Raw genomic sequence first — 14645 nt, forward strand, 5'->3', positions numbered from 1 at the left:
GTGTGTGTGTGTGTGTGTGTGTGTGTGTGTGTGTGTGTGTGTGTGTGTGTGTGTGTGTGTGTGTGTGTGTGTGTGTGTGTGTGTGTGTGATACAGTGTAAAAAAATAAACAAGACATTTTTGTCAAAGACAAGGTTATGTAAAGGTGGATGAAATGGAGGCACAATTTCTTTTTCTTAATGTGACTTTTTTTGCAGAATTTACAGAGACGTGTCTATAGGTCCAAACGATCCAATTACACTGACTTGTGTGAACAGCATGATGCTGTTGTTATTAATGCTCAATGTCAAGAGAGCTTACCGAACATCCTTTTTCCTCAAAAAATGTCCCTTGTGAAATGTAAAAGAAAAAATGTTAACGTTCCTGTGAAATATTCTGAACTAAAATATAAACGCAACATGCAACAATTTCAAAGATTTTGGTGAGTTACAGTTCATATAAGGAAATCAGTCAATTGAAATACATTATTTAGGCACTAATCTATGGACTTCACATTACTGGGAAGGGGCACACCCAATGGGGAGCCAGGTCCAGCCAATCAGAATGAGTTTTTCCCGACAAAAGGGCTTTATTACTGATAGAAATACTTCTCAGCGCCCCGCCCTCCTCCCCTCAGACGATCCCGCAGGTGAAGAAGCTGGATGTGGAGGTCCTGGGCTGGCGTGGTTACAAGTGGTCTGCGGTTGTGAAGCCGGTTGGACGTACTGCCAAATTCTCTAAAACGGCTTATCGTCAAGAAATGAACATTGAATTCTCTGGCAATGGCTCTGGTGGACATTCCTGCAGTCATTATGAAAATTGCATGGTCCCTCAGAACTTTGGACATCTGTAGCATTGAGTAATATGACAAAACCGCCAATTTTAGAGTGACCTTTTATTGTCCCCAGCACAAGGTGCACTTGTGTAATGATCATGCTGTTTAATCAGCTTCATGATATGCCACACCTGTCAGGTGGATGGATTATCTCTACAAAGACTTGAATGTTCACTATCAGGGGATGTAAACAAATTTGTGCACAAAACCTGAGAGAAATGCGTTTTTTGTGTATATGTAACATTTCTGGGATCTTTTATTTCGGCTCATGTAACATGGGACCAGCACTTTACATGTTGCGTTTATATTTTTGTTCACTGTATATTATCCAGGCAGACCAGTGGTTGCAGGAATATGCTCAATTCTTGAACCGTTGTCGAACTTTGTAGACTAGTTTATTAAATCTCATCTGCAAGCATAGCCATCATATGTTAAAGACTCAATAGACTTCATAAACAAGATTTCACCATTAACGTGATTAACAGAAGACTGTATTTTGGTCACGTTAGATGTCGAGAGTCTATATACCAGCATTCCCCATACTGGGGGCTGGCAGACCGTGCTCACGATGTGAGAGACCGAGATACTAACAACTACCCACCAACAAACGTTATTCTAGAGCTGGCTGAATATGTTTTCATGTATAACTATTTCAGGTTTGATAATGAATACTACTTCCAAACGAATGGATCATCGATGGGCTCCACATTCACTCCGAGCTATGCTAACCTTTATGTGGGACATTTTGTACGTTTTGTTAACAATGAAAACGAAAATCCATTTGTGAGTAAAGTCCTGAAGTGGTATCAATATATTGACGAGAGAAGAGCTGTCAGACTTGATACCATTACTCAATGACATTGACCCCAATCTCAAATTCACTATTGAATGTGACACTAAACGTGTTCATTGCCTCGACATGTCGATTGAGAAATCAAATGGAACCCTGTTTACAACTCTGTATAGAAAAGAAATGGACAGAAATACTTTATCACAGGGGGACAGCTTCCACCCGAGCCATTAAAAAGAGGACTTCCTAGAAGCCAGTTTTTCAGACTGCGCAGTATATGCCACTCCACAGAGGACTATCTAGAAAAAGCAGCGGATTTGCACGATAGGTTTTTAAGAGGCTACTCTTCACAATGTGTGGATGAAGCTCTTAATTTGGCATTAGGGAAAACATGAGAGGAACTGCTACAGAAAGAGCCACTAGAGCTAAAGAACACTATAATGTTCACCACCACATGAACTCGCGCAAAGTGGGAGATGCTGTCAAGAAACACTGGCATGTTTTATCATCGGACCCAGCTTTGCCAGCTGTATTTAACGATCCACCACTTATTGTATATAGGAGAGGTCGCAATTTACGCAATTATTTTGGTCCATGCCAACAGCCAGCCACAAAAGAAAATGAGCCAGGCTCTTTTACGCCCTCTTCCGAATGGTAGCTATAAATGCAGAGGTTGCGCACAGTGTAACATTAGGATGTGTGAATATTTCTGCCACCCACATACAGGAAAACTGTTCACAATAAATGACATTATAGCATGCTCCACCACCCATGTTATCTACATGATTAAATGTCCATGTGGGCTGTGTTATGTAGGTAAAACCTCTCGTTCTTTAAAACAGACAATTACTTAACATAAAAGTTAAATCAGGAGACACGACAGGGATTATCCAGTCTCAGTACATTTTAATAACCAAAAACCTTTAGATTTTGTGTCATAGAGAAAGTTAAGATATCAGACAGGGGAGGTGATATAAATAATATGCTGAGCTTAAGAGAATGTTTTGGGATTTTCACCCTCTAGACATTATTTGTTAAAGGTTTTAATGATGAAATGCCTATGTATGTTATGCTGTAAATGTGAACATGAATTAATTCCACCATTTCAGATTACTCTGAAGTTTTTATTGATTTATGAAAACTTGCTTGATGGGTCGATGTCGTCATTGTGGTTTTACAGACGTGTTTAATACGTACACACTTTATTAGAATATTTATGAAATGCACATTGTTATATTTGTGTAACACTTATTTCCCCTCGACTCCAAGCCCATTCGATGCATTGAATGGATGTGGGTGGAGCTATAAGGGTGCTATTTAAAAGAAAACTCACAAAGCTCTGACGAAGGCCTTGAGGTTGAAATGTAAAGCAGTGATACTATCTAGAGCAGTGTGCGGCTTTCTTCTTTTTTCTCATCTTATTCAACTGTTACCATGCACCTGCAAAAAAACATAGCTCAGATGTGCGAGTGCCTTTTGAATTTTGTTCAGTGTATATGGAATATGGTTATTGTTGTGTGCAAAGCACACAAATTGTCTTCAACTCCTTGTCGTTATATATGTGGATATACCATATAACAATTGCTCCCTGCTCCTTGCTAGCCTTGTCCTTGCAACTACAGTTCTTTTCATCTTCAGATTCTAATTGAAATACCTTGCAAAAATAGCATTAATGGAGACTGGTCTGATCTGCTATAGCCCAATTCATCACACCGAGTTTTTATGACACTTCATTTTAGGCCTTAATCACCTTATTTAATGTAACCAGGATTAATTCTGTAGAAAATGAGGTGGAAAAAAACCAGAGATCATGCTTCTCCTTTGCTGGATGTTTTGGACCAGTGGGATAATTCACAGGCAGGGCAAGAGGAGCTTGGATGGACCTAACGGTTGGATGTCATAATGAGGAATATGGAGAAATCTTTATTGGATGGGTAATGGTGGTAGATGGGGAAATATGGGACAGGGTCTTAATTTAGCACTCATACTGAAATCAAAAAGGAAGACAAGGTTGACAACTGTTCTTTTGACATCCTTGGGCACCTTTGTCCATAACATGTGCTATTTTTTAACATTGAACATCAAGGTATGTAGCTTCACCATATGAAATGGGTCTTGTCACAAGGGCTTTCTTGCCATGAGGAAGGCTCTTCGAAAGGCTTGCTGTAGCTGTGAGGAATTGTCAATGAATTTCTACTGGTTTATTTCCTTTCTGGCTGTCAACCTTTTTCACTTTCCCTCACTTTCTCAACCTCACTTTCTCTCTTTCCCTCCTTTTTCTCCATCCTTTCCTAACTTTCTCCTCTGCCATCCTCTGCTGCTCTCCCTGGCTCTGTGTGCTGCGTGTGCAGGTGACAGACATGATGCAGAAAGCGCTCTTTGACTTCCTGAAGCACAGGTTTGATGGCAGGTGAGGAGTTGTGTTGTCGGCACTATCCCTGTCCCTGCATACTGTCAACCCTATCCCTTCATATTGCACTAACACTCTGCATGCTTACTGTAGCATCAGGCTCTCAGCTGCTCATGGCACCTATGCAAACTACTATAAGCTAGTGCGGAAAATACACTGAATGTACAAAACATGACATAGACTGACCAGGTGAATCCAGGTGAAAGTTATGATCCCTTATTGATGTCACCTGTTAAATCCACTTCAATCAGTTTAGATGAAGGGGAGGAGCAGGTTAAAGAAGGATTTTGAAGCCTTGAGCCAATTGAGACATGGATTGTGTATGTGTGCCATTCAGAGGGTGAATGGGCAAGTCAATATATTTGAGTGCCTTTAAAGGGGGTATGGTAGTAGATGCCAGGTGCACAGGTTGGAGTGTGTCAAGAACTGCAACACTGCTGGGTTTTTCACGCTCAACAGTTTCCCGCGTGTATCAAGAATGATCCACCACCCAAAGGACATCCAGCCAACTTGACACAACTGTGGGAAGCGTTGGAGTCAACATGGACCATCATCCCTGTCGAATGCTTTGGACACCTTTTAAAGTCCATGCCCCAACGAATTAAGGCGTTCTGAGGGCAAAGGGGATGCAACTCAATATTAGGAAGGTGTTCCTAATGTTTGGTATACTCAGTGTAAACACCTTCCTAATATTGCGTAGCACTCCCAATTGAAGTGGATTTAACAAGTGACATCAATAAGGGATCATAGCTTTCACCTGGATTCACCTGGTCAGTCTTTGTCACGGAAAGAGCAGGTGTTCTTCATTTTTTGTATTAAACTATTAGGCTATTTCTTCATACAATAAGCGCAGCAATGCACACATGGTAGTAGGCTATAAATACAAATGTTCCATTAGTGGGAAAACACTATTATCAAAAGTGACCTCAAATGCAATTATGCATGTAATGCTTTTATTATAAAGGTGCATTGTTATGGTGAAAATGTTCTTCCCCAAACTTGAAACTCACGCACTGCTTATATATGCTAGTTAGGCTCTAGCCCCCTTGTAAAGCGGATTAATGTGCTTAATTTTAAGAAGTTATTTGGCCACTTTAGTTGTGATACAAACCTTAACAAAACATATAGGCCTATGGGCTAGGCTACATGAGGTGTGCGACTGTGTTTAGAAAAAGTCTCGAAAAAATGCAGTTTATTACGCTGGGCATCATTCACAAGTGATAGGCTAATATTCACCTGGTCAGTCTATGTCATGGAAAGAGCAGGTGTTCTTAATGTTTTGTACTCTCAGGATATGTAAAGCAGTTATACATGATCATTGAATACTTTGCCAAAGTAAATAATCTGACCACCTGTTTTGACTAAACACTTTCTCTAGTATTATAAACATGGTAGTAGCCATACTTTACATGTGGGTTTGTGATATTCTGTATCCATTGAATCTGTTGCATTTAGGATATCTATTACGAGAGTAACAGCAGATATAGCTCTGGCCAAGAGGTCAGTGCTCAACAACCCCAGCAAGCGGGCCATCATCGAAAGATCCAACACCAGGTCCAACCTAGGTATCATCTGGATGACACTGAATACTGTTATTCTTCACTCAGATGTTTTGTATATGTTAAAAAGGAAATTATAAACTGGGTGGTTCAAGCCCTGAATGCTGATTGGCTGAAAGCTATGGTATATCCGACTGTATACCAGGGGTATTATGACAAAACATTTATTTTCACTGTTCTAATTATGTTGGTAATCAGTTTATAATCGCAGTAAGGCAGCTTGGGGGTTTGTTAAGGGCTGTATCCAGGCACTTCTCGTGGCGTCGTGCTTAAGAATAGCCCTTAGTTGTGGTATATTGGCCATATGCCACACCCCCTCGTGCATTATTGCTTAATTATACAGTACCAGTCAAAAGTTTGGACACACCTACTCATTCAGGGGTTTTTCTTTATTTTTGCTATTTTCTACATTGTAGGATAATAGTGAAGACATCAAAACTATGAAATAACACATATGGAATCATTTAGTAGCCAAAAAAGTGTTATTAAACAAATCAAAATATATTTCAGATTCTTCAAAGTAGCCACCCTTTGCCTTGATGATAGCTTTGCACACTCTTGGCATTCTCTCAAACCAGCTTCATGAGGTAGTCACCTGGAATGCATTTCAATTAACAGGTGTGCCTTGTTAAAAGTTAATTTGTGGAATTTATTTCCTTCTTAATGCGTTTCAGCTCATCAGTTGTGTTGTAACAAGGTAGAGGTGGTATACAGAAGATAGACCTATTTGGTAAAAGACTAATTCCATATTATGTCAAGAACAGCTCAAATAAGGAAAGAGAAACGACAGTCCATCATTACTTTAAGACATGAAGGTCAGTCAATCTGGAACATTTCTAGAACTTTTAAAGTTTTTTCAAGTGCAGTCGCAAAAACCATCAAGCACTATGATGAAACTGGCTCTCATGAGGACCGCCACAGGAAAGGAAGACCCAGAGTTACCTCTGCTGCAGAGGATAAGTTCATTAGAGTTAACGGAGTTCAAGTAACAGACATATCTCAACATCAACTGTTCAGAGGAGACTGCGTGAATCAGGCCTTCATGGACGAATTGCTGCAAAGAAACCACTACTAAAGGACACCAATAATAAGAAGAGACTTGCTTGGGCCAAGAAACACGAGCAATGGATATTAGACCGGTGGAAATCTGTCCTTTGGTCTGATGAGTCCAAATTTGAGATATTTGATTTCAACCGCCATGTCTTTGTGAGACGCAGAGTAGGTGAACGGATGATCTCCGCATGTGTGGTTCCCATCATGCAGCATGGAGGAGTTGTGATGGTTTGGGGGGCTTTTCTGGTGACAATGTCAGTGATTTATTTAGAATGCAAGGCACACTTAAACAGCATGGCTACCACAGCATTCTGCAGCGATACGCCATCCCATCTGGTTTGCGCTTAGTGGGACTATCATTTGTTTTTCAACAGGACAATGACCCAAAACACACCTCCAGTCTGTGTAAGGGCTATTTGACCAAGAAGGAGAGTGATAGTGCTGCACCAGATGACCTGGACTTCACAATCACCCGACCTCAACCCAATTGAGATGGTTTGGTATGAGATGGACCGCAAAGTAAAGGAAAAGCAGCCATCAAGTGCTCAGCATATGTGGGAACTCCTTCAAGACTGTTGGAAAAGCATTCCTCATGAAGCTGGTTGAGAGAATGCCAAGAGTGTGCAAAGCTGTCATCAAGGCAAAGGGTGGCTACTTTGAAGAATCTCAAATATAAAATATATTTTGATTTGTTTAACACTTTTTTGGTTACAACATGATTCCATATGTGTTATTTCATAGTTTTGATGTGTTCACTATTATTCTACAATGTAGAAAATAGTAAAAATAAAGAAAAACCCTTGAATGAGTAGGTGTGTCCCAACATTTGACTGGTACTGTACATGCTGTACTATAAAGTGTGTATTACACAGAATGTGTTGAATTGATGTCTTTGATTTTGGCATTATAAAGGGTTGTTCATCCACCATCTGTGATCACTGTTCTGGTTCCCCACAGCGGAGGTTCAGAGTGAGATTGAGAGGATATTTGAGCTGGCCAGATCCTTACAGCTGGTGGTCTTGGATGCTGACACAATCAACCATCCAACCCAGCTCATAAAGACGTCCTTAGCACCTATCATCGTCCATGTTAAAGTGTCCTCTCCTAAAGTAAGTTTTAGGCTTCCCCTTATCCTCAAATGGTTCTAATTTTGCTACATACCAAAGGTGGAAATGGGAGGGAACCAGGCTCCGAGAGTAAAATCATTTTGGCATGTATGAATTCGGCTGTTTTTATACACACAGTTGTACCCAAATTCCTCTGCCACCGAGTGACATGTAAGAGTTTTTTTTAATGTGAATTCAAAGTTTTGCCATTTTTCTATTTCCATCCCTGACCCATGCTGATTTGTGTTGCTGCTTTCTTCTGACTTGATATATACAGTGCTTGACTTGGGCAGGAGCTCGTCATAAAATGTTCTACAGCTTGAGCTCCTGTTCCTCTTATAGAATATTATCTCAAAAGTATTGTGGAGCTCCTGCACCTAAAAATAAACAGTACCGGCACCCAAAATGTGTACCGTAGCCTATTTCAGTCCAAGTCCAGCACTGTGAATATATAAACTATCCACAGGTTCTGCAGCGGTTGATCAAGTCGAGAGGGAAATCCCAGAGCAAACACTTGAACGTGCAGCTGGTGGCAGCAGATAAACTAGCACAGTGCCCTCCGGTAGGTATACAATAACCCTCAGTACATCCTGTCAACTGCTGGTCTCTGGCCTCCCATAAGGGACAATAACCCTCAATACACCCTGTCAACTGCTGGGCTCTGGCCTCCCATAAGGGACAATAACCCTCAGTACACCCTGTTAACTGCTGGTCTCTGGCCTCTCATAAGGGACAATAGCCCTCAGTACACCCTGTTAACTGCTGGTCTCTGGCCTCCCATAAGGGTCAATAACCCTCAGTACACCCTGTTAACTGCTGGTCTCTGGCCTCCCATAAGGGACAATAACCCTCAGTACATCCTGTTAACTGCTGGTCTCTGGCCTCCCATAAGGGACAATAACCCTCAGTACATCCTGTTAACTGCTGGTCTCTGGCCTCCCATAAGGGACAATAACCCTCAGTCCACCCTGTTAACTGCTGGTCTCTGGCCTCCCATAAGGGTCAATAACCCTCAGTACACCCTGTTAACTGCTGGTCTCTGGCCTCCCATAAGGGACAATAACCCTCAGTACATCCTGTTAACTGCTGGTCTCTGGCCTCCCATAAGGGACAATAACCGACAGTACATCCTGTTAACTGCTACTACCAGCAACTCAATCCCTCAGTCACTAAGTCGTAATGTCTCTCTGGTCTCCCCTCTCTCCCTCTCTCTCTGTCACTCTGTCTCTCTCGCTCTCTTGCTCTCTCTCCCCTCCCCCTGTCTCTTAGGAAATGTTTGACATCATTCTGGATGAGAATCAGCTGGAGGATGCATGTGATCACCTGGCAGAGTACCTGGAAGCCTACTGGAGGGCAACACACACCTCCCTGAGCACCCCTCTTAACCCTCTGCTGGGCCGCAACCTGGGATCCACTGCCCTCTCTCCGTACCCCACAGCTATAACTGGGCTGGTCAACCAACCGGTGAATCAACCTGACCTTACTTTGACTGATATTTGCCCTCTTATTTGACTGGGAAACTGGTCTTATAGTGTTAAAGTAGATGAGGTGGCAATAGCTATTATCTCGGGCTGTGGCGGTCACAACATTTTGTCAGTTGGTGATTGTCAAGTAAATAACTGTTGGTCTCACGGTATTTGACCGTTAATTAACATAAAAACATTTAGCATGTCCTGGCTTCCACACATAGTCTACAAGCCACTGATGTAGACCTTTGGAACATCTACATTTTAAAAAGTCTAATAAATCCATGTAATATAGCCTACACCTTCACAATATATCCATTATTTATTTTAGACAGGTCTAAAGAAACATGATATGAAGAAAATGTAGTCTATTTCAGAAGAACAGAGTAGCATACTCTGAGTTGTCCTTATGTTAGGTACTGATCTGGCTCTGCCATATGGCTGTGGGCTACACTAGTTCATTTAGCAGACAAGATTTGCTTAGAATTCTGTGACATTATTCTTTTAAATTATTGTATGAAGAAAACAATTGAACAAAATATACATATTTTCTCCAAATGATTTGAGAGTGCACACATGTGGCTATTCTGTGTTGAGTGGTTAACAAAGAAATAGGCACTTCTATATGCTTAATTTAAAGTTATTAATGTAACTTTAGTTGTTCTATAAAACATTGTAAGTGTAACAGTATAGCTTCCGTCCCTCTCCTCGCCCCAACCTGGGATTGAACCAGGGACCCTCTGCACACATCAACAACTGACACCCACGAAGCATCGTTACCCATCGCGCCACAAAAGCCACAGCCATTGCAGAGCAAGGGGAACAACTACTTCAGGTCTCAGAGCGAGTGACGTCACCCGATTGAAACGCTATTAGCGCGCACCACCGCTAACTAGCTAGCCATTTCACATCGGTTACATAAGGCTGCATGTTGCAACTAATGATGATTTGAAAAAAGTCGCTTGAAAGGCATGATTTCTGCTTTGTTTTTTTGCGGAGGCTTTACACACTTCATTAGTCTCTCATTCACAATTTGACAAGCACTTGATAATGCCTTGAATTTCACAGCGGCATCCCCTTCATGATTAGAAAAAGTTGCAAAAAAAGGTTGTTTCTTATGCTGGGCATCATTCACAAGTGATAATATAGAATTCAGAAGTGATAGGCTAATATTGTCACCCATCAGACTATTCCTGATTTAATCTTGTCTTTACACATACTAAATAATATATGTGTGATATTTGTTTTGATATAGAATGGACCATTATCATGCACCTGTCTCGAAACAGGGACAGCGGGAAAAAATACAAATCTATGTACTTAAATAGTAAATGGAGGACACATTTCCCATGGTTCATTTTCATGTCAGCCAGGTAGGCTATACTCCTGTTTTAAAGATAAACAATTGGCTTAATATTAGGAAAGTTGAGAAATAAATATAGTATGCCTAACCTATAGAAAGCTGATGGGATCCTACTCGTTTTAATAGAGGTCATCACTCTGTTTTCTTGTGAAATTGTATAGCCTATAGAAATGTTGTGCAACATGAGCTCATGGGCTCTCATGAAGTGTTTGATTAGATTTTCTAAAACATTTGCATTGAGTGATTAGAGGGACAATAGAGTGCTGAGTACCAGGCAGTTAACAAGTTTGGTAGGCTACTAATGACCATCAGCAGCATCAGAGCTTGGAGAAGCCTAATTACGGTGACTAAACGGTCATGTGGAATTTCACTCCCTTCATGACTCGTGACCGCCGGTTTGGCGGTAATACGGTCACCGTAACAGCCCTAATTATGACTATTTCTTCTGAATAGTTGTTGGACAAATTGGTTGTAAATAATTTATTGAAAATGGTATGAATTAGTAGTGAAGTGATACAGGATTATGATACCGGATTGCTGCCTATTTATGTAGCCTCATCATCAAGGACGTTTTGCTCACTACTACAGGATAAAAAAAAATACAATTATACAGTTTTGAAAAAGCTGATGCTATAGTCAACTGCTGAATTTATACAATATGTCCTCTCCTTCTCTCTGAACAGGGTCAAAGAAACACAAACAGGAACAGCAATCACACAGCAGGAGAACACTCGCCATCAGACGAGAACTACCACAACGAGCGGCAGAGGAAGAGCCGTAACCGCCTGTCCTCCGGCTCTCAGCACAGCCGGGACCAGGTCCACTACCCCCTGGTGGAGGAGGATTATCATGACCCCTATCAGGACACATACAAGCCCCACCGCAACCGTAACGGCTCCCCCGGAGGCTACAGCCATGACTCCAGGCACAGGCTTTGAGCTGAAGACCCCCTTATGTCACTTAGGCCTCTCTTCCCTTCACAGTGGGTACGACAGGGCTACATCACCACTCTCTAGTTTAATTGTACTGTAACCAACTTTTTTTATAAAGTGTTAGTACCTCGCTTTTCCTCTGGCACTGGTTCACGCTGAAAACGTAAACATTGACCAACTAAAAATCTAATCTCTATGCCTTTTTCTTATGAGGGAGACAAAAAATAGGATGAGGGGCAGATTTTCACCATGTTTTTTTTTAGGGAAGGCCCAACTCTGGGCTTGTCTTCTTTTTAACATGGCCCGAGCCTTGACACGTTGGGGTGAAAGAGGTGACCATGTGGTCTGGCCATCGACTCCCTGTTGTCTCAGTGTTAGCAGGGCTAGCTGTCGTGGTGGTCATGGTGACCCATCAACACCTGCCTCGAACCAGTGCCAGACAGCGTCAAGCGTCCCTCGATCAGCACAGAACTTCTTTGCACATTTCCAGGAGCCAATAGCAGCAGAGTCAGTGCACTGTATATTTAATTAATGTCACTAAGTTGTTTGAAATTGTCTTGGATTTGAGTGTTTCCAGTCCTGTAGCCTACAACCTGTTTCTCAGAGTAGGCAAAGTTCCTGTTTGTCAAAATATTGAGGGATTTTTTTAGGAGGGTCCTGAATCGGAATCCTCTAGTTTCCAGGGCTTTTAGCCCCTTCTTCTCAATGATACTTAGCTAATGCCATTTGCGACGTGCCGCACAGGACAAGAAATCACACTTTTCTAATAACAATTTGCTAAGTAAATTAAGTGAGTTGCAAGTTTCATATCTTGTGCTCTTTCAGGAAAGGGTGCATCCCTTCGTTATATACAGTACCTTAACACTCTAGTGTGAGGATTATGCCTATCAGTTTTTAGAATGCTGCAACCAAGAGGAAATAGCCTAATTCAAGTTTTTCCATTAGTACTCATGACTAGGAATAAAATATACAGTAGAGAGGGATGATATGCCCATTGAGCTTAATTTTAACTGTTTAAATGGGTTTCATAATTTACTAATGATCAAAGGATAGGCTTTAGTATAGATGGATATACTTCCAATCAGGGAAATATTGATCATTTGAATTGAGGTATACCACATTCCATTTACTGTACAAGCAGCCTATTATAGTGATGCCATTTGCATCATATTTTATTGTCTTTTAAATGGTCTTGTGAATTCAAGTGTAATATATTCAAAGAAAGTCCTGCTTGGCAAATAAAGAAATAACGGCTGTCCGTGGACCGACGTTTCATTGGTTTAGAATGATCAATGGCAGCATGTCTTTTTGTCAATATACAGAATGTCATGGGATAATGATTCAGTGCTGTTATGTATGTGTTAGGCCAGAAAAATCCCTAGGAGACTGTAGTTGAGTGAGTGACTGTTGTTTAGGACACTCTCATTTGAACAATTAATTTAGTCAACAGTAACACATAAGAGGATGAGAGCGCTTCATTCAGTCTGCTATGAAGTTATATTGTTGATTTCATGAAACAAAGAAATTGTGAGTCTAACATCAAACATTTGGTCATAATTACTATGTAAAGCGCTTTGGGTGTCTAGAAAGGCGATATATAAGTCAAATCAATTAATTGTAATTATTTGCCAACCATCAGCTGTTCTTTTGTTCTGCCCCGTTTAAAAGTCTTCCATGTCCTGGCCATTAAAAATAAATTATGTTGTTTTTTAATGAACGATTTTACTTTCCCAAGCATTGCATATCAAAACACCATGACAAATGAGTTGTTCAAAGCCTTATTGCTTAACCCAGGCCTTGTTTTAAACTATTTTTGGGGTACTGTAGCAATGGAGTGGCTTCTCTCCTACCCATATACATATCCTCAAAACGTAGCATTTTATTTCAGTTTTTATGGTCTAAATGGTTAGGAACCATTATAGAAGTTTAGTCATATGAAGAGAGTGTGAAGGGTACAGACTAGGGAGTTGTGTATAGAAGTTCATGTCAGAGAATGTCTCTCTGTATGCTACGAGTTGTGCATAGAGCACCAATAGAGGGTATGTATCAGAAACCCCCCAAAAAACAAATCACAACATATTTCATTTGTTTTCTTTGAATACCTTCTTCTGTTGCCAAGATAGCTCGATTTCCGTTAGTGCTGTATTCTATAAAGGCATGCTGGTAAAGAGAAAAAATCGGGCAAACTAATCTAGAGAAAAATGTACTATGCAAATGTGTACAGTGCTGCATGTTGATGCTTTTCCTCCCTCAGCTACTTAGCGGCTTCATTGGAGTTCAATGAGATTGTGTTCTTGTTATTTTTGTGAAAGATAACATTCAAAAGGGAAATGCGAAACTGCATGACTAATACAACTTTTTAATTTATCAAGAAGAAAGATAAATATGTTTTATGGGAAATTGATGTAAAATGAGAACTAACTCTAGTTAAAATGAACTTTTTTATCAAATAAATTCAGAGCTCTGAATAATGATGGTCCAGATTCCTCTTTTCTTCATTGACTCCCATCTTCAAACAGATATGTTATCTTAAGATGTAGGCTATTGAGTTGGCCCTTCTTATCAAAATATTATTTTATTTCCACAAAAACAGAACACAGAGGGGTGCACACCCAGTGGGTGATATAGTGAATCATAATTTCTTCATTGTGGCCAATTGTAATGTCCTTGATGTGTTGTGCAATTGATGTTTGTTTGACCCAGAGCCAGGTTAGACCAGTGGTTCCCAAACTTGGCTTCTGGACAATATGGAGTCCCATGAAATTGGGGTCCCCTGAGAAAATCTGTAATCTTATCAAACAAATGAAGAACTTTTCTCTTCAAATGAGTATAGGATACAATCTTTTAGTATCAATTTAAAGCCTTTTATACTATTAGAATACGTTTTCATGTAATTATTATGTGTTAGGACAGCGAGCGGACCTTAAATTGAGTGAATATGAACAGTGTTAGGGAATGTCATTTTCCCACGTGGGGGCCCCATGCATGTTCTACTGTCAATTGGGTTTTGGGCAGAAAAAGTTTGGAAATCCCGGGTTAGACCCCGCATGAACTGAATATACGATCTTATTAAATATGTGGCATTTTGTGAATGGTTGCAATTGCCTCACTCCAAATGATGAATGACCTTAAGTGCCTATGGATGCAGTACTA

At 40.6% G+C, this 14645-nt stretch overlaps 1 protein-coding gene across 2 annotated transcripts in view; it reads left to right on the forward strand.

Annotated features, from left to right (window-relative positions):
* Positions 1 to 13968, forward strand: part of LOC106582346 (voltage-dependent L-type calcium channel subunit beta-4) — a 67915-nt gene extending 53947 nt beyond the window's left edge. For both annotated transcript variants that reach the window (XM_014165364.2, XM_014165366.2), the window contains 6 exons: positions 3955 to 4013; positions 5469 to 5578; positions 7583 to 7734; positions 8198 to 8293; positions 9001 to 9195; positions 11244 to 13968. In XM_014165364.2, coding sequence (XP_014020839.2) covers positions 3955 to 4013; positions 5469 to 5578; positions 7583 to 7734; positions 8198 to 8293; positions 9001 to 9195; positions 11244 to 11498 — 867 coding nt within the window. In that variant the 3' untranslated portion in view covers positions 11499 to 13968. The remainder of the gene's footprint in view (positions 1 to 3954; positions 4014 to 5468; positions 5579 to 7582; positions 7735 to 8197; positions 8294 to 9000; positions 9196 to 11243) is intronic.
* Positions 13969 to 14645: the final 677 nt, after the last annotated feature.

The sequence above is a fragment of the Salmo salar genome, chromosome ssa21 (assembly GCF_905237065.1).
Source record: "Salmo salar chromosome ssa21, Ssal_v3.1, whole genome shotgun sequence".
Lineage (NCBI taxonomy): Eukaryota > Metazoa > Chordata > Actinopteri > Salmoniformes > Salmonidae > Salmo > Salmo salar.